This window comes from Hypomesus nipponensis, chromosome 13 (genome assembly GCF_054491055.1).
Source record: "Hypomesus nipponensis isolate SF chromosome 13, ASM5449105v1, whole genome shotgun sequence".
Taxonomy (NCBI): domain Eukaryota; kingdom Metazoa; phylum Chordata; class Actinopteri; order Osmeriformes; family Osmeridae; genus Hypomesus; species Hypomesus nipponensis.
The window spans coordinates 5,912,501-5,931,980 of NC_140373.1; the positions used below are offsets into that span (position 1 = coordinate 5,912,501).

Here is a 19,480-nt window from a genome sequence, read left to right on the forward strand (position 1 = left end):
ACTGTAAGTCGCTCTGGATAAGAGCGTCTGCTAAATGACTACATGTAAATGTAAACAGGACAGGCCCAGGGAGAACGCAGAGACGTGTTAGTGAGGACCACAGTGCCATGTTGCACAGACTATACACACACAAAGGGTTATGACTGGAGACTCACTTGAAAAGAAACATATTCCACTTCACCAACCCTGGTCAAAACACCAACACAATTTTACTGTTATTTGTTTTAATTGTTTTTTAAATGCAGTCATACACTGCATCTTACAGTACCTTATGGGTAGCACATTCATAAATTGCTAGAGTTAGAGCACTATGCTGTAATAGAGTCATAGAGTTTTAATGTATTCCTGCTTTATGGCAACACTTTATGCTTTACAGTCTCTGCGCTGTGAATTCTACAGTGCACACACATTCAACATGAATATGCTCTGCGCAAAACACTCATCTCTACATACTGTGTGTGTGTTCCAGTTGGAAGAGCTGCTGAAGGAGGTTCAGGAACTCAGGGAGGAGTTAAGGAAAAAAGACAGCACCATCGCTCATCTCAACCAGCAACTGGTAGGTTCTCCTCTACTGTCCTCCTCTACTCTCCTCTGCTCTACTCCGCTCCACTCTACAGACCTATTGCGACGAAACAACACAGCTGAATCCATAATTGCGAGACTCTTTCTGATTCCGTCATTCTTTCCCAACTTTATGGATCCTCTCTCCCTCCTGTTCTCTTCCTCTCCCTCCCTCCCTCCCCTCTCTCACTCCCTCCTTTGATCGGGCCTCCTTCCCTGGTCTCTCGTGGTCGGTCAGCCTGATCTGAGATGCTGTAAATGTGTTATTGATCCAGGCTCAGCGCTCCGCTGCTCTAAGCCTCGACAGCTCCCAGCGCCCAGACGCCACAGCAGCAGAGGCCACACAACGGCTGTCTGTTTGGACATCACCGCCAAGTGGGGGGGCCGCAACTGTTGTTTTCTGTATCAGCCATTATTAAGAGAGACAGGCACACAGAAACATTGACAAACAGACTGAAAGAGACAGACTAACAAAGAGACAGACAGAATCAGAGACAGACAGAGATACAGAAAGTAAAAGGCAGACTGACAGACAGACAGGCAGAGAGACAGACGGGCAGAGTGACAGACGGGCAGAGTGACAGACGGGCAGAGTGACAGACGGGCAGAGTGACAGACGGGCAGAGTGACAGACGGGCAGAGAGACAGACGGGCATAGAGAGAGACAGACGGGCAGAGAGACAGACGTGCAGAGAGACAGACAGAGAGAGAGAGAAAGAGTGAGCGAGAGAGAGCGAGCGAGAGGCAGAGGTAGAAACAGAGAGACTGAGACATAGGGAGAGCTTGTCAGGGTCTGTGACTCAAAGCAACAGTCATCTGTATGGAAGGTCTCAAGCAGAATGTCTGATGTTGCTCAGAATAGAAGAGGTTAGCCAAGGGAGCCATTACTGCTTGCTCTCTTCCTCTCTCTTTCTTTCTCTCTCTCTTTCATTCACTTTTTATCTTTGTCTCGCCCTCTGTCTGTCTGTCTGTCTGTCTTCCTGTCTGTCTGGCTCTACCTCCCTCATCCCCCTTCATTACTCCAACATCACTCCATCTCTTCTGCAATTTGTTAAAATCAAGCCATACCATAGCTACCCTTCCCCCAGACAGGTTACTGCAGGTGCATGGAATCAACATCTACAATATCATCTTGTTGAATCAACCATTTCACCTTCACTTTCATCTACGCCATCAGATGCTTGAAGGCATAACAGGGAGTTGAAGTGGTTCTCTGAGGTTGAAGGGGGCCTGGTTACCATGGATGGCTCAACCTCTACTCAAGTTTGTGTGTATCTGTTTGTGTGTGTGTTTGTTTGCTGTTTGAGTTTGTTACTTCACAGGAAAGTCCAGCCTAGTTTTCCTCTCCTCTTTTTTTCCTTGTCCTCCTCCTGTCCTCCTCCTCATCTCACCTCTCCTCCTCCTCCTCTCCTCTCCCCTTCCTTACGTCTCTTCCTCCTCTCCTCACCTCTCCTCCTCCTCCTCCTCACCTCACCTCTGCTCCTCCTCTCTTCCTCCTCTCCTCACCTCTCCTCCTCCTCCCCCTCACCTCACCTCTGCTCCTCCTCTCCTCTCCCCTTCCTTACCTCACCTCCTCCTCACCTCACCTCCTCTTCCCCTCTCTTCTCTCCCTCTCTCCTCCTCGTCCCTTCTCCTCCTTCTAAAGTAGTGCAATGTGGGATGGAGTGCCGTCACCTGTAAACACATCCCTTTTTTCCGGTTTTCTCTGGGAAATAAACACCCGGTGTTTGGGCTGACTGACTGAATAGGGGCTGGAGGCCATTACAGAGGCTTTCACTTAGTCTGTCATCTTGCCCGACACACGCGCACCAAAATATACACAGCTAGCGAACACTGCTAGTTCTCAGCTTGGTTGGAGGCCACAGTAGAATGCATCCGTGCAGCTTGGGTTGAGAGCCGTCAGTTTCTATTGTCATGTGTTAAGCTATAAAGGGTGTTTCTGCCAGTTCGAAGCTAGGACATGTCTGCTGTGGGCTGTCTTCATATGACCACACAAGCCGGCTTGAAGCAGTGACAGGAGATCTCAGTGTCTCGCTCTTCAAACAGACATCTGAGGGATTTGAACTTTGTGGATTTCTCTCTCTTTTTCTTTCTCTCTCCCTTGTTCACCCTCCTACTTTCTGTTTCTCGGCATCCCTGTTGTGCCCAGGCCGTTCCTGTGGTGCCCACCAGGTGCCAGTGCCAGCTGGGCCCAGCTGAGCGTGGGGTAGAGCCGGCCGGAGAGACGGCTCACCGGGAAAGGCTGAGCCTGGACGCTGAGCCGGACTCGGAGAGGGTGACCCGTCTAGACAAGACCACACAGACGCCCTGGAGACCACACAGAGTGAGTGCTGCGTCCCGCTCCTCTGCCCCTGCTCTGGACTCAAACACGCTCTGTTTCACACGCAGTGGTCACAGTCATGTGATCCGTGTCCATCCGACTGTCATGTGATCAGTGTCCATTGCCATCGTGTGAGCAATGTCCAATCGCCCGTTCCAACTGTGGCTCAGTGAATGTAGTGATTTCCTCTGGCTTCTGGTCAGTGGAGGGAGCTGAACAATATTGTGTGTGTGTGTGTGTGTGTGTGGGGGGGGGGGGGGGTTCTGATGGATACTGGACACCCAATCTACCCCCCGCCCTCTCTTTCTTCTCTGTGACAGGCTGCTGTTGGTGGCATGGCTTCATGGCTTCATGGCTTCATGGCTTCATGGCTTCATGGCTTCCCAGCTTTCTGACAGCCTGTCCCCAACTGGCGTCCTCAGTACTCACCCACACACACGCACGCACACACACACCCTCAGGCAGTGGCTTCAATGACATCCAGCTATCCATCTAAGGCGGTGAGACAGGAGCCCATTGTTTAACTGGCCCAGATAACACAGAGCAGCACCCAAAACACACCGCCCTCAATAACATGGAAATTGCATTGGCAGTAGCACAGTCACACAAGCACACACACACACACACACACACACACACACCCTACCCCAATATGATGGACAGTGTGTTCCCTGGGAGGCAAGTGAAAAACTTGATTAGATTTGAAAAAGAAGTGCCCTGTTTGAAATATGTCCTGCAATAAGGCAGAGTCAGGTTCTCCTTGTCCACCTGCTCTATGGAGCCCAGCTACCAGAAGGCACCTCAGGGGGTTAGGGCCTTTCTGACTGGGTGTGGAGGTGTGATATGACTGTGCGTTGGCACAGAGCATAACCGCTCCACTCAGTTAGAACCCCCAGTGCACTTTTGGCCACTTTTGTGTCCTGTCGTGATTGGATTTCTTCACCCCCCCCCCCTCCCCCATGACGTGGATCAGAGGGACGGATGGAGGGGTGAGAACGAGGGGAAGAGGCGAAGGGACTGGGGCAGGAGAGGGATTGGGGGGGGGGGGGGGGGCTGGGAGAGGTGGAGGGGGGTGGGAGGGGAAAGAGAAATTGCTTCCTCTCTGATTTACTGCTGGGTTTCCATCTCACCTGTAGAACACTGTAATGGAGGTTGTTTCACAGCAGGTGTGTGTGTGTGGCACCCCACACTGCAGCCCCCTAATTGAATTCTCCTTCGTTCAGACGCCCAAGTGCCCAGGAGCCGCCTAAAGATAAGTCAGGTGTGCAGGGGTGTCAGCCATCTTTGTGTTTTCACACCTCCCTCCGTGTCTCTCCTCCGCTCTGCGGCAGCCCGGTTTGAAGGCAAACGTAGCATGTGATAGCTCTGACATTTCCATTTTGTCGCCTCTTTGAAAGGTTAGAAAGGAAGCTCAGACAGCACTGTTTCTTTCTCTCTCTCTCTTTCTTTCTTTCTCTCTCTCTCTCTCTCTCTCTCTCTCTCTCTCTCTCTCTCTCTCTCTCTCTCTCTCTCTCGCTTTCTTTCTTTCTCTCTCTCTCTCGCTTTCTTTCTTTCTCTCTCTCGCTTTCTCTCTCTCTCTCTCTCTCTCTCTCTCTCTCTCTCTCTCGCTTTCTTTCTCTCTCTCTCTCTCTCTCTCTCTCTCTCTCTCTCTCTCGCTCTCTTTCTTTCTCTCTCTCTCTCTCTCTCTCTCTCTCTCTCTCTTTCTCTCTCTCTCTCTTTCTCTGTCTGTCTGTCTGTCTCTCTCTCTCCCATTAACTAGTTCTCTTCGTTCTGCAGATAAGAGCAGAAAGAGTACACAAACACAAAATAGAGAGAGGTAGTGGGACAGCGAGTTAGCGAGAGTAGATGACAAACAAGGGTGACAATGGCACTGGAGGGGACTGGCTCAAAGGCTGCTGGGAACCCCCAGACACACACACACACAGACACAGACACACACGCAGACACACTCGCATGCTCTTTCATGCTGCTGCGGGGCTGAGGAGCACACTTCCTGGTGTCATTGTGCGCGTGTGAAGCCGTGAGACGCCGTGAGATGAAGGCTTCCGGAAGGAGGCGTTACTCTGTGTGATGTCTCGCCCTGCGCACGTCTCTCTCCATCTCGCTTTATAGGCCTACAACACACACACACACACACAGGCAATAGACTGTGATGTCTCTGCATCACTGCCTTTTATCGCCACTACTTATTTGTATTCACGTTGATTTGTGTGTGTGTTCTGAAGTCTTACCAAAGCCATGAGAGGCTCGAGGGGAACAGAAGCAAATGTTGTTTACCATGATCACGGACGCGAAAAGAAAAAGGGTGCCTTGTTTTTGACTCTTTTCAAAGCCCAGCAAAAACCGGCCCCGATGAGTCAGCCTACACTGGTCAATACCAGCTGTAATTAGAACACGCTCTGGAGGGGGAATGTGTGTGTGTGTGTGTCTGTGTGTGTGTGTTGTCCACCGGAAAAAAAACCTGACATCACTACCTAATACTAGGAGCCCTGTTATGGTGTTTATCTCTGTCTTCCCCTCTGTGTGTCTCCGGTGGTCCTCCGTCCTCTCTGGTCTGTCAGCTCCTGTGTCAGGTGTGTTTCTCTGCCCCTCTGTGTTCAGGCCGCCCTTCCTGCCCCCTCTCTCTGCCCTCCCTGGCTGCGCCGGGCCCCGCACCAGGGAGGCCTGCGGGCCCGCGCGCCCCACCACGCCCGACAGAGTGAGTCTGAGCCCCCGACTGGAGCCGTACCCTCCCTCCTTCCCTCCCTCTCACCCACCCTCATTCCCACCGCCATCCCCATGCTGTCCCAGCACCACCTTGCTTCCACGCCCATAGGCTCTTAGAAACATCCTGCTCTGCCCGCCTCCATCATCCCCCCGGCCCCCCGGCCCTCTCTCGGCTAAGCCCCTGAGAGCGCTGGGGGCTCAGACATCAGGGGGAGGGAAGGGAGAGAGAGAGGATTCTTTTTTTCTTTTTCTCACGTTGCTGGAGGAAGAGATATACAGCGGGAGGGATTGACAGAGAGGGGGGGGGGGGAGGAGCGAAACAGACGGAGAGAGGAAGAAAGGCTGAAGGTAGAAAGAGACAGAAAATGAGAGGAGATGGTGCTTCACTCTCCTAACTCGCCCAGTTCAACAGGGAGCTAGAAAGAGAGCGGTGGAGAAAGGGTGTCAGCTCATCTTATTCCTTTTGTGCCCTCTGATCTCTGCGCCAGCTGTAGAAGCAACCCTCAACCTCCGTTTGCCTGCTCTCCCCCTCCACCCGTCCATTCCTCCATCCCTCCACCCCTCCATCCCTACGCTCGGTCAGCACTTTTCTGGCCTAGGATCCACCTGCTCCAACCAACTGAATCTGTGCTGCTCATGTCCGCTTCAACCTGACCATCCTGCCATCTCAGTTGTTCACTCTACCGTTCTGCTCTTGGTCGGATGTTAGGAATGTCTATTAGGCTGTCTACTGTCAGTATTTTCTGTTGTGCATAATGCATATCTACTTTAAGGCTGATGTTAGAGCAAATGGATTGTGTTGCAGGTTGTCTGCCTTTGTGTTGTATAAGGATCTGTCATGTTCCAGGTTGGACTTGCATATCCCCTTTATGATTATTTCATCACGCCTCCTCTTCCTCAGTGACGGTCTCTCTCTCCTCTCCTTTCTCTCCCTCTGCCTCTCCTGTCCTGCCCCTGGCAAGGAGTGGAGCAGCTAGTGCACTACTTCACTGATAAAGCGTGGTACGGTACCTTTAACATTCCTCTCTCTCTCTCCTTCCCTCCATCCCCTGACCTCCTGCATGGTCCAGACAGAGTGATGGAAACACTGTCTGTTTCTCCTCCTTTGTGTCCAGTGTCTGTGCGTTCCGCCCTGGACCTCTCCCCTCATGCTCCTTGGCAGGGGGTGTGTCCTGTTTCCCCCCCCCATCACTCCATATCTGTAAGCTCCTCCCACCCTGCATGTCTGCCCTCCACCCTGCCCCCTCGTTTGTCTGCCCCCTCCCCCCTCCCTCCCTCCCTCCCTCCACCCCTTCCTGCATCCGTCTCCTCCGCCCTGTGCAAGTTAAGTTTCAAGTTCAGATTCTAGTCCCGCTCCCGATTCTGGTCTCCCCCCCATAATCTCTGTTTACGGTTGAATGAGTCCTCCCAAACCCTTTGTTATTACTCCAACTCTAATTAGCAGCAGAGTGCTACCGTACGTGCCACCGGATAAAAGTGCTTGTTGTGGCGTATCTATTGTGGCTATTCAAATGAGTGCAGAGTCAATGGGGAGCTGAGTGGATCACAATGACATTAGAGGGATGGAGGAAGAGGAAGGCGTTGTGGAACGTCAGCACTTTGGAAGGTGAGGTGCAGACGAGACACACATAAGGAAGCACAAGGTCACTCTGCTGGAGGTGGACTTGGGAGGGGGCGGGGGGGACCACTTTGACCACTACACTACAGGGTTCAACTCATTTAACTTTTCCATAACAGAACTTGAGTGATGTCCACTTAAGGACCTGTGTTGGTGCATTTGAAGAGCACCTCCCTCACTGTTGGCATTGGTACTGTAAGCTGTGGGGAACAGGAACGTCCCAGGACTTGGCAGAGGAGTGGTCCCTCCTCTTCCAATCCCTCCCTCCTTCTCTCCCTCACACATGGCCCTCCTCCTGCTGTCTGGAGAAGAGTGGGATGGAGGGATGGAGAAAACAAGGTGAATCCCACCTTGAAACACCTGCAGCGGGTTTACAAGGATCCTCTCTCTGTCTCTCTATCTCTCTCTCTCTGTCTCTCTCTCTCTGTCTCTCTCTCTGTCTCTCCTACGCAATCTCTCGCTGCCTTGCTCTCTCTTTCTTGCTGTCTCGGTTTCTGTCCCCCCCCCCCCCATCCCTCCCCCCCCCACCCTCACTCCCTCCCCCCTCCCTCCCTCCCCCCTCCCTCCCACCCTCCCTCCCCCCTCCCTCCCTCCCTCCCTCCGTACAGCGTGGCTCCAGCAAGTCGTGTCACCTTTTGTTAGCCGCCGCTCACTAATCCCCCGTCGCCTGTCATCCATTATTTATGAAATCTCTTCCCTGGGCCGGCGCCCCATCCTCGGGCGACTACACACACACACACCGCACACACAGTCCCCCTTCACAACCCCCAGACTTTGAAAAGTTCCATGAAGGAGTTCCAGTCTGCAGAGTAGAGGACTGACTAGCTACTCAGGAAGGGCTACAGCAGCATCCCCTCCGCCTTCATGACCCCCCCCCCCCCCCCCCTTCTGTCTGACCCCAGCCTTTGTGTTTCAGAAATAAAGAGGAGAGAGAGACGAGGACAAGGAGAGATACAGGCTCCACAGACAATGTGAAGATGCTGCTTAGTGCCTGGGGCTGGAGGGGAGGAGCTGGAGGTTCAGTGGTGACCAGTAGGGGGCGGTGTGCACCAGTGAAATCTGTTCTGTAGGGGACTGAGAAACGTTATCAGGGCAAACTAATTGGGCTTAGTCTTTGACTGTTAAAAGGCATCTACTGGAGAAGGGTGGAGGGGAGGGGAGAGGAGTTTAGGTGAGGGGAGAGGAGAGGAAAGGAAAGGAGGGGAGAGGAGACGAGGAGAGAAGGGAAGGGAGGAGGGAGGGGCGGGGAGGGAAGACTGCCTTTGACTATAAAAATTCAGCTCCTAGGGAAGCTTTGAGGTTTGTGATGTGCAGAGAGAGATGGCATGGCTCAGGTTTGTACACACACACACACACACACACACCTTTGCAACACAGATCAAAGGGGATAACAAGCCACTGCAGCTGTGCCATGCATCTTGTGTAGAAGTGTACACTGAGCTAAAAAAGGCATACAATACCGCAGGTTGACTGCTGCTTGTGAAACTGATATCTTATCATGAATCTAAAACTGCTTTAGAAGATGGTGAGGTGTCCTGACCTAACCTGGAGGTGAATTGAATAGGTGTGCGACTTGGACACACTCACACACACACACACACACACACCTTCACACACGCATACACATCAAAGACAGACTTCACAACAGCTGAGCTACCTGCTCCTAGCCTGCCTGGCTCCTTCTACAGACCAATCATCTGACAGAATTATTCTCTTTGAGAGTCTGGTTTGTCTTACCTGCTGTGTCTCTCTCTCTCTCTCCTCTTAGCTCTCTCTCTCTCTCTCTCTCATATTTGAGTTGCTTACGACATAGAACACTTCTCCTCATGCACAAAGGGTATTTTTGTACCTGAAGTATTATATTTGGGCACAAAAACATGAAACATGTTTTTTCCTCTCTCTGTCTCTCTCTCTCTTCCTCATTGACTGACTGACCAGTCTCTATGTGGAAGCAGCCATGTTTTCTACCTTAACAAGCAGCTGAAATGTTAATGAGAGACGATAGACAGGTCTGGAGAAAGCACGCGCACGCTTGGCACACACACGGCCGCACACACACTAACCTTTCCCTAATTGATGAAGGGGTTATAGCGGACACCTTGTTATGACGGCTCCTGGCGGAGACAGGTGCTCCCTCGGAGAACACTGTCGTGGAACACACACGTACATGCGCGCACACACGCACACACACACAGCACTGTTGCTCCATGCTGGCGATACCATGAGGCGAGGGGTTGAAGAGGCAAGACAAGGTGAAGGGCGGGGTGTGCAAGGGGGGGTGGGGGGTATGTAGGGGTTTGACAACTGGTAAAAAAGTACAGATAGAGACAGACACACGCAGACACACACACACATATATACACACTGTGACCACCCACACACACCACTAGAAGTCCTCAGAATCAAAGCTCGCCTCAAGCAGAGTTTTACGTTCAGCTTGGTGTGTTGCCGTTATGTTCTAGAGTCTAAACGAAGCGAAGAGACGGAACACTGTTCACCGGGGGAGCGTTTTAGGCACATTGTGTAAATGTATACCGTGCCATGGCTGCTGGTGAGATAAGAGGCTGGAGAGATGTGAGAGATTGCACTTGATCTTCTCTTGTTTAGCCTCCAGAGAGTTAGGGGCCCTGTGATCATTTTTTGTTACGACAGACTTTTCGTTGAGTTAGAAAATGCAGGACCATGCGACGCGATTCATGCTCATTTTGAAGGATTTGGAAGAGTGAAATGAGATTTATTTCATGTTCTGTGGATGATGTGAGGTGGATTCAGTCGTTGTTGATGAAGAAACAGGCCTACCGTTAATCTGTACGGTAGCAGCTGTCTAATATGTTGACATCCCTCTGCTCCCCCCTTTCAGCCTCAGATACTGCTGCCCCCCCAGCCCAGCCTCCGAGAGCTGCTGCCCCAGGGAAGACTAGCCCAGCCAGCCTGCTCCTCTGCAGGCCCCGCTGAGCCCAGCAGAGACCCTGCTGGGGGCCACAGGCCTCAGGAGAGAACCCCACCCTGCACTGAGGGGGTCCACACCAACCCCCACGCTTCCAGTGACCAGGTTTCATCCAGACCCCGGCACTCTGCTGACCACGTCCAGACCAGCCTCCTGCCCTCTGCTGTCTCACAACCTGCTCTCTCCCCTGACTCAGCCTCAGCCTCAGACACCACCCCTGCTATCTCTGCTTTAGATCCAGCCCCAGCCTCTTCTCCAGCCTCCATGGTCCCTGATGCGGACGAGCTTAGTCTTCTCCTCACCACTCAGCTCGTAATTAGCGACCTAGAAGATTCCACAATCCAGAGTAATCTCCGCCCCCCTGGACCCCACCCCAGAGCTGATCACGCCCACAGCAGCCCTGCCCAATGGGAGAGCCCTGCCCCTCATCACCCCCAGTCCCCCGGCTCCCTGAAGATGAACTCCCTGCTGAGGAAGCCACAGGAAGCCTCCTCCTCCTCCCCAGAGAGGGGCGGCCTGGCCAGGGCCAGTTCCAGCCAGGGGCCCCCGGCCCTCCCAGCCCTCCAGCTCTTGAGGCTCAGACCGCTCCCCTCTCCCTTCAGAAGTCTGCCCTGCCCCAGCTCCAACACCCAGAGCCCTGCACCCCTCTCACTGAGTCCCCCCAGCATGTCAACCGCCCTCCTCCTCACCTCCTCCTTCCCTCCACAGACCAGGGGTCTTCGACCACCACTCCGACCCAGGGACACTGAGGGCAGTGGTGGGGGGAGACCCCGAGTTCTGGTCCCTCACAGCCTATCACGCCTCCCCAAGCCAAAAAGCTACTGACTGACTTTGCGGATGACATTCGCCTAACTAACCAATCAGCTGGCCAGGCTAATGGACTGACACAATCACTGGATATGTTGTTGACTGACAGGCTAACTGGTTTATTGTGGCTCCAAGACCCAGACACGTCCAAACCACTAACCTGACTTGCACAGGCACCTCCGGCCTCTCTAGTAGGAAGGTCATCCTGTCTGTCTGTCTATCTGTCCCATTTCACTGAAACACAGAAGAAGAGAGAGAAAGAAAACGAAAGAGAGAGAGATGAAGACGGGCGGGCTGTTGATTACTTATGGACCACATGACCCAGCAGAGCATTCTATCCACCTCTCTCACCTCTCACATAACCCTCGGAAAAGGTTGAACAATAAACTAATCATTTGTCAGTGTTTAAGTATGTCGGGTTTTTAATCAGACCTTCTTCTCCTCTCATCCTGTCCCGCTGCTGCCCAGGTCTGGTCACATGTGTTCGACGTGGGGCGACTGTGGGTCTGAGAGTCATTCAGTGTTCTCCCTGGGTCTGTGCCCCTGCCACAGGCTGCTGCCGTGCTGTGCCGTGCTCTGCGCTCTCTCCCTATGCAGCTTCAGTCTTTGTAAACTCTCTGCCTCTCTTTCCGGCGGCCACTGGCTTCAGGCTCCCCGGATCCTCACTTTTGTAAGCCCCACATGTAGAAGTGAACCCCCCCCCATGAAGCGGCCCTGCAGCTCCTGCTGATCCTGCTGATCCTGCAGCTCCTGCAGCTCCTGCAGCTTCTGCAGCTTCTGCAGCTCCTGCTGATCCTGCAGCTCCTGCTGATCCTGCAGCTCCTGCAGCTCCTGCAGCTTCTGCAGCTTCTGCAGCTCCTGCTGGTCCTGCTGGTCCTGCTGGTCCTGCAGCTCCTGCTGATCCTGAAGCCTGCCATTAACGCTCCGTTCCACTCGGCTGTCTGTCTCGTCTGACTGTCTTTGTCTTCCCGCCTGTCTGTCTCGTCTGACTGTCTTTGTCTTCCCGCCTGTCTGTCTTGGCGGCTGTGTGTTTGTCTGTACAGTGTGGCTCTGTCGTTGAATAGGGGGCAGAGCCTAACAAAGGGAAAGGAGAGCAAGCCAGCTCGCAGGAGTGGGCCCTTTTTCAAAAAAGAAAGGGATGTCTTTGTTCTGCCCTCCTCTCTCCTGCCATCACACCCACTCTGGGAGAGATGGCTGCTACATACTCACCTGATAAACCTGTAATACACACACACACACACACACACACACACACACACACCATACACACACACACACCACACACATACACACAACCATCTCCCCCTCTGGTCGTCGGAGACGGTGGTTCTATTTGGCACCCTGATTGTGGTTGGCATGGTGATAACTGCTGAGTGGCGAAGTGGGGCATGTCAAGAGGCTGATGCACATGCTCAGTGGCTCCCACGCGCTCTTTGCACTTCCTGGAAGTGGCTTAGTCTATATGGCACCAAAGGCTGCCCTCTGACACACATTCACACACAGAGCATTAGTATTGTTCTCTGTCCCTCTTAAGGAGAATAAAGGGTTTCCTCCTGCGTCATACATCAAGAGGGACAGTGTAGGTGGGTGGGATGTGTGCGAGGGCACTGATTTGAAGAAACCCCGCAACGTCGAGTGTCGATAGAATTTTCCTATGTTGGGAGTCGGTGTGCCGTTCTCTCTCGATATCAAAACTGACCTCTAACTAATTCCCTATTGGTCAAAATTGCTGCATGCCCTTTGAACCATTTCATACCTGCTTTACATTTTTTTTTTTTTTTTACTGTACCTTCCAGACATTGCCACCTACCTTAACAGTATTCTATGTGGTTAGCATGGTGATTATGACCATTAGAACTGTTGTCTCACCTGAAAGATACCTCAACGTGTACTCGTGTCCCTTCCAGCTTCTGTGGTGGAGTAAAGCTAACGCACGCTGAAGTAGCTCTCAGATCAGAAGCAGAGTTTGAGGAGTATTGAGATGTACTCAAAGCTGCTTCTTAAACTCCTGGAGGTCGCCCCTCATCCAGGGTCCTAAGATCTCACACACTACACACTTTGCTATTTGTATAGAAAATCTACCTGAAGTGCACTCAGACCCTACTATAGTTAGCATGCGTAGCAGATCGGTGTCCCATGCTAAGTGAAACAGTATTTAAAGTACTTGAGGTGTGTTTGATTTAATCTCTGGGCTCAGCCTAAATCAACTGTATGTTTCTGAATGCCAGTGTGCCCTTCCTAGCAGATAAGAGCAAAAGCTTCTACAGTAATCTCTGTTATGATGAACAAACAATAAACACTATTAGAGGTTCCTATGGGAAGGAGTAAGGGGAATTGAATCTACCCTGTTGGACAGAGAAAATTAGAGAGAGAGAGTGAGGGGGGGGGAAGTCCTTGATTTAAAGGATTTAGAGAGTCAGCCCCTGCATATTTTCAGATTATTAAAATCTTAACTGAAGATCAACTTAGTTTTTTTGGAAGGAAGTCTTCCCTTGGAACAGAAGTTTTTTGACAAAGTTTCGAAGGAAAGGTTTCCTTTGTTGTTTGTCTCACTGGCTGGCATCTTCTTGAGTCCCCCCTCCCTCCCATGCGCACACACACTTCAGCTCTTCTTCTTCACACATGCATCCTTAAGTCTACGGAGCTACTCTGATTCCATACATTTTACATTTCCGCTGTTTAATTGCCTCACTGCCCGGCTGCTCTGTCACACACAAGCCCCTGAGGACTGTAGAGGGAATAAACAGGCCTGACTAACTCTGAGATTCCCCTCAGTTCCAGTCACATCTAACTGACTTCTTTAGGTGTGTTTACGTGTGTTGAGCTGGGAGGACCGAGGGCGGGCTGAATGATGAATTGATGAGGTTTCAGACTGTTGTTCTGCACCAGAGGGGTGGTACAGATAACGCTCCTCAGCATTTTCATCTTCACCAGGGCATGTAGGGTGAGACCCCTCCTGCCTCCTCTTCTCTCCCCCTACTGCCTCCTCTCCTCTTCCCCTCCTGCCGTCTCTCCTCTCCCCCTCCAGCCTCCTCTTCTCTCCCCCTACTGCCTCCTATCCTCTTCCCCTCCTGCCTCCTCTCCTCTTCCCCTCCTGCCTCCTCTCCTCTTCCCCTCCTGCCTCCTCTTCTCTCCCCCTCCTGCCTCCTCTCCTCTCCCCCTCCTGCCTCCTCTTCTCTCCCCCTCCTGCCTCCTCTCCTCTCCCCCTCCTGCCTCCTCTTCTCTCCCCCTCCTGCCTCCTCTCCCCCTCCTGCCTCCTCTCCTATTCCCCTCCTGCTGTCTCTCCTCTCCCCCTCCTGCCTCCTCTTCTCTCCCCCTCCTGACTCCTCTCCTCTCCCCCTCCTGCCTCCTCTCCTCTTCCCCTCCTGCCGTCTCTCCTCTACCCCTCCTGCCTCCTCTCCCCCTCCTGCCTCCTCTCCCCCTCCTGCCTCCTCTTCTCTCCCCCTCCTGACTCCTCTCCTCTCCCCCTCCTGCCTCCTCTCCTCTTCCCCTCCTGCCGTCTCTCCTCTACCCCTCCTGCCTCCTCTCCCCCTCCTGCCTCCTCTCCCCCTCCTGCCTCCTCTCCTCTCCCCCTCCTGCCGTCTCTCCTCTCCCCCTCCTGCCTCCTCTCTCCCTCCCTCCACTACTCATGTCTTGAAGTGCCCCTCTTAGGCATGGTCAGTTGAGGACCTCAACCTACCACATGCAGGTCACCACTGTTCTGTAGCTCCACACTCTGTGACCTTTATCTAGATCCTTCCATATTTGTAACTCCACGGTTGTAACAGCTCCAATCCCTGGAATTGACCTGCTTGCTGCAAATTGTTAGTATACTACACTGTAAAGTTGGCTAAGAACACAAAGGCAGTAGTGTACTGTAATCGATAGTTTACAGTGCACGGTATTTACATATGTTTGAGGCAGATCTAATGCAAAATAATGTCTGTGTTGACTGTAAAGATCTGTTGTGTAACTTATTGTCCTCCGCAGGCATCTAAGATGAGATATTCTGTGGCGGGAGGGGGGGGGGGGTGGTGTCTTGTGTGCTTTTATCCGACCTCTTGCCAATTCTGTTTTAATCCCATGTTTGCCGCTGTTATTTAATTTGTGCAATACGATAAACTGAGAACACAACTGTTATACACAATGCTCTAATTATTTATATTCTGTATGTGTACATGATATACAATATCTTTGTCTGTGTGGAATTGTCACCGAATTGTGAGCTTGTGAAGAAAAAACATATATAATTAAGGAAATATGTCAATCTGAAAAATGCACTTTAAATGAATGTGTAGCGTTGAGAAGTGGAGGCTGAATGAACTTGAAAGGTGTTGGCTTGCTGTTGGACATCTCTGACCCTTCTCAGAACGCTGTTGGCTTTGAATTCGGAGGCTTCAACTGTGTGACTGAGCGCTCCAATAAACACGGCGCCAAACCTATTCACTCATCTGTCGTACTTTGTCTTTTGTGTGTGTGTGTGTGCGCGCACGTGTGTGTGCCTGCTGCTGGTGTTGCCGGTGTGATTATTAGGCTCTTATCTAGCTGTGCCTGGTGTGTGTGAGGCACCGGCTATCTTTCAAGCAAAGCCCTGAAGGACACGCACTCATAACAAGTCATCAGTCAATACCTGCACGGCTAGCCCTCTCCTGCCCTGCCCCAGACCGCCCTGGCCCAGACTGCCCTACCCCAGTCTGCCCAACCCTGCCCTGGCCCAGACTGCCCTACCCTGGCCCAGCCTGCCCTGCCCTGGCCCAGCCTGGACTATCACAGCATTGTGTGCTGACATCAGACTCTCCCAGTCGGTCTAGTCTGTATTCTCTACAGACACACTTCCTCTCAGCGCCTGTCTCTGTTGTGGGGCCTTCGGCCTCGGTCTGACATCAGGGCATCTTTACTTTGTCTTTCTATCTCTTATTCTTGCCCTCTGTCTTTCTCCATCCATCCACCCTCCTTACTCTCCTTCTCTCCCTCCTTACTCTCCTTCTCTCCCTCCTTACTCTCCTTCTCTCCCTCCTTACTCTCCTTCTCTCCCTCCTTACTCTCCTTCTCTCCCTCCTTACTCTCCTTCTCTCCCTCCTTACTCTCCTTCTCTCCCTCCTTACTCTCCTTCTCTCCCTCCTTACTCTCCTTCTCTCCCTCCTTACTCTCCTTCTCTCCCTCCTTACTCTCCTTCTCTCCCTCCTTACTCTCCTTCTCTCCCTCCTTCTCTCCTTCTCTCCCTCCTTACTCTCCTTCTCTCCCTCCTTACTCTCCGTCTCTCCCTCCTTACTCTCCTTCTCTCCCTCCTTCTCTCCATCTCGTCCATTGTTTTAGTAGCATACATAGCCTCCAGACTAGGTTCTCTAACCAGTTGACACCAGAGGTGATTTATCCTTCACATTGTGTGTTGAGAGCTGTCCTGTCTTTCCCAGGAGTGACGAGGCGTTTGATTGGCAGGTTTGTTGCTCTGAACATCAGGACTGTTCCCGGCCACCTTCACAGTATCCCTGCCCTGTCACTGCTCTGACTGGCGGCTTCATTTTATAGTTTCTCAGTTCTTCACTCTGTGCCCTGGACATCTGTCTACTGGGGTTTATGTGTGTGTGTGTGTGTGTGTGTGTGTGTGTGTGTGTGTGTGTGTGTGTACATGCCCTGTGTAGAAGGTAACAACCACACACACACTTTGTCAGGGCAGGACAAATGTACGAGAGTCCAGTCTAAATGGAGACCCCAGTGCAATAAGCTCACTTCAGATTCCTATTACTCACTCTTACTATGGTACTTATTGGGTCCGTTGGTCAGCAGGACACACACACACACACACACCAGAGTCACGGCAGGTCTGCTGACTGATCTTGTGCTCTCCTCAGATTCGTCAGACAGATTGATGAGAAGCAGCCTGCTATCTCCCACTGTAACAACCCCAGAGACCTGGAATTCATGACAGCTTGTGCTTTTTAAGTTTCCCTGAACTGTAGCTGGTCCAGCAACACTCAGCAGTATTTTGATAGGAGAGGTTGGTGTTGATGGTTTAGTGCTCTGTTACGACTCGCTCTCCACTTTTAACAGCTGAAGTCGGTGCAGAACTTTACACTGACTGAAGATTGTTAGTGAAGTGATATCTCTGAATTCTGTTCTCTTCTGTAAACGTGGCGATCCCGAACACTTGTGTTTTAATTTGTTTCCAAGGTAGAACAGAAATATCCTTAAAATCGCTCAGGGACCATAAGCTCGAAGCCTGTAGGTGAGCAATTACATCCACTTGTGCATGATTGCACTCAATCAATAAATCATCAATTCATGAGCTTCGTAAATCATGTTTACTCATGTCACAGCACAGGGAGTGAGACCGGAGCCAAACTCACATCCCATAATAATCATGACTTCATTCTGGTCTTGATGACACACATTGACATGGTTACACAGGGCTTGAACTAGCTCAAAGTAGATCTGGTTATATGGGGATAGACTGGCTCTGCAAATTTGTTAGGCTTCTTCATGTGTTTCAACCTGAAAGTTTGAACCCTAAAATGTATTTCCCCCCAAAGGGATTGAGCACTGCTGCCTTCTTGAGGTTATATAGTCAGGTGACCGTCATCCTGCACCAGTCCTACCTGACCAGTTGTATGAGCTTCATCAGCTGCCTAGCGCCTCTTCTTATTCACCACACTCTCTGAACCTCTCCCATTTCTCTTCCATCCTCCCCCCTTCCTGCTTCCAACCATTCCACCAGGCTCTGGGCTTGTATGAAGAGGAGAATGGGTCTTTCATAAAATAGCAATTACCATGTTTAGCTAACACAGACGAGTGCCCTGCAGGTTAGTAGGTAGCCCAGCTCCGTGGGTGGAGAAGAGATAATGGGCCTATTGTTAACGAGAAAGTGACTAGATGGGCCAGATATGAGATATTATCATATCATTCATTCAATCATTGTTCTATTCATACTGTATGGCTATTGTTTGCCTAATTACTCGAGATGCTAATCTGTAGTTATGATCATGCTTAGCTGAACAAGAAGAGGTGAGGTGAGAGCAGGGATGGTGCTGACAGAGAAGTGTCTAGACAGTCTGGCGGTGGAACAGCAGATAGCTGATGTCCCTCGGCCCCTTGTAATATCTCACCTGGTTTGTAGATGCACCTATTTGTCGCAGTCTGACAGTTTGAAGGGGACCACAATAACCACTGTGTGTCCTCATGCTGCTGTTATTGTGTCTCTGTGGAGCGATGCCGGAGAGAAATGACCAACAGCAGACGGCAAATTTGCTCCGGTAGAATCAAACTTCTGCACCTATCAATACATCCAGCAGCAACACACATGGCACCAATATACCATATACACACACACACACTTCAACAAGAACAGTACAAAAAGCTTGACACACATTCAGACACACAGGCATGGTGCTTGGCACGTACACTTACACACACACATACCTCAGCTAACTTTGTTGTTGTGAATACTGCTGTTCATCACTTGCGGCATGTACAGAGCAGAGATGCAGAGGAGAGCTAGAGAGGTATACCCCCCCAATCTCCCCCTCTTCTCCTTCCAGCTCTCCTTTCAAATATTCAGCAAGGCCCCAAGCAAAATCACATATGTGTGTGTGTTTCTGCGTTTGCGTGTGTGTGTATTGGCGTGTATGTTTGAGAGTCGACGGCTAAAAATCACAGCTGTAATCATCTCCCAAGTTGCTATAGGCAGCTCTCTCCCTCCTTCCATCCCTCCATTTCTTCCTCAACATTTCTTTTCTCATTTCCCCCTTCATCATCCTCGTGGTGCACCATTCAGCCACGTTCCTCAGTCCCCTCCCTTCCTCCCTCCTCTCTCATCCCCCGTTAAACTGAGCTTTCCCCTCATGTGCATTTTTCTGCATGTTTGGCAAATTCATCAGTTTATTCTGTGAAGGAAAGGAAAAAGAAATTAGATAAGAGAAAGAGGGCAGAAAGGGAGGAGGAGGGCATGGGTGGGGAGGGGGTGGGTGGGTGTAATGGAGAGGAGCAAACGATGGGAGTGGAAGGACGGGATGAGAAGTGAGGAGGTGGAGGGGGTGAGGAGAAGGGAGGAGAAGGGAGGTGGAGGGGGTGAGGAGAGGGGAGGTGGAGGGGGTGAAGAGAGGGGAGGTGGAGGGGGTGAAGAGAGGAGAGGGGAGGTGGAAGGGGTGAGGAGAGGAGAGGTGGAGGGGGTGAGGAGAGGGGAGGAGAGGGGAGGTGGAGGGGGTGAGGAGAGGGGAGGTGGAAGGGGTGAGGAGAGGGGAGGTGGAGGGGGTGAGGAGAGGGGAGGAGAGGGGAGGTGGAGGGGGTGAGGAGAGGGGAGGTGGAGGGGGTGAAGAGAGGGGAGGTGGAGGGGTGAAGAGAGGAGAGGGGAGGTGGAGGGGGTGAGGAGAGGAGAGGTGGAGGGGGTGAGGAGAGGAGAGGAGAGGTGGAGGGGGTGAGGAGAGGGGAGGTGGAGGGGGTGAAGAGAGGGGAGGTGGGGGAAATAAAACTAGGCCTGCAATTGAGCAGAGTAACTTCCCATCAAATTATCCCATTGTTGAGAACAGCACCACCATTTTACTTTAAA

General features: G+C 51.8%; 1 protein-coding gene across 3 annotated transcripts in view; it reads left to right on the top strand.

Moving 5' to 3' along the window:
• ccser2b (coiled-coil serine-rich protein 2b) overlaps positions 1–15,388 on the top strand; it is a 38,805-nt gene extending 23,417 nt beyond the window's left edge. For 2 of the 3 annotated variants that reach the window (XM_084670801.1, XM_084670803.1), the window contains exons 8-10: positions 470–556; positions 2,711–2,884; positions 10,066–15,388. In XM_084670801.1, the coding sequence (XP_084526927.1) occupies positions 470–556; positions 2,711–2,884; positions 10,066–10,977 (1,173 nt within the window). In that variant the 3' untranslated portion in view covers positions 10,978–15,388. Of the gene's footprint in view, positions 1–469; positions 557–2,710; positions 2,885–3,201; positions 3,801–10,065 lie in introns of those variants that run through there. The other variant, XM_084670804.1, reaches the window with a different exon arrangement.
• The last annotated feature ends 4,092 nt before the right edge of the window (positions 15,389–19,480 follow it).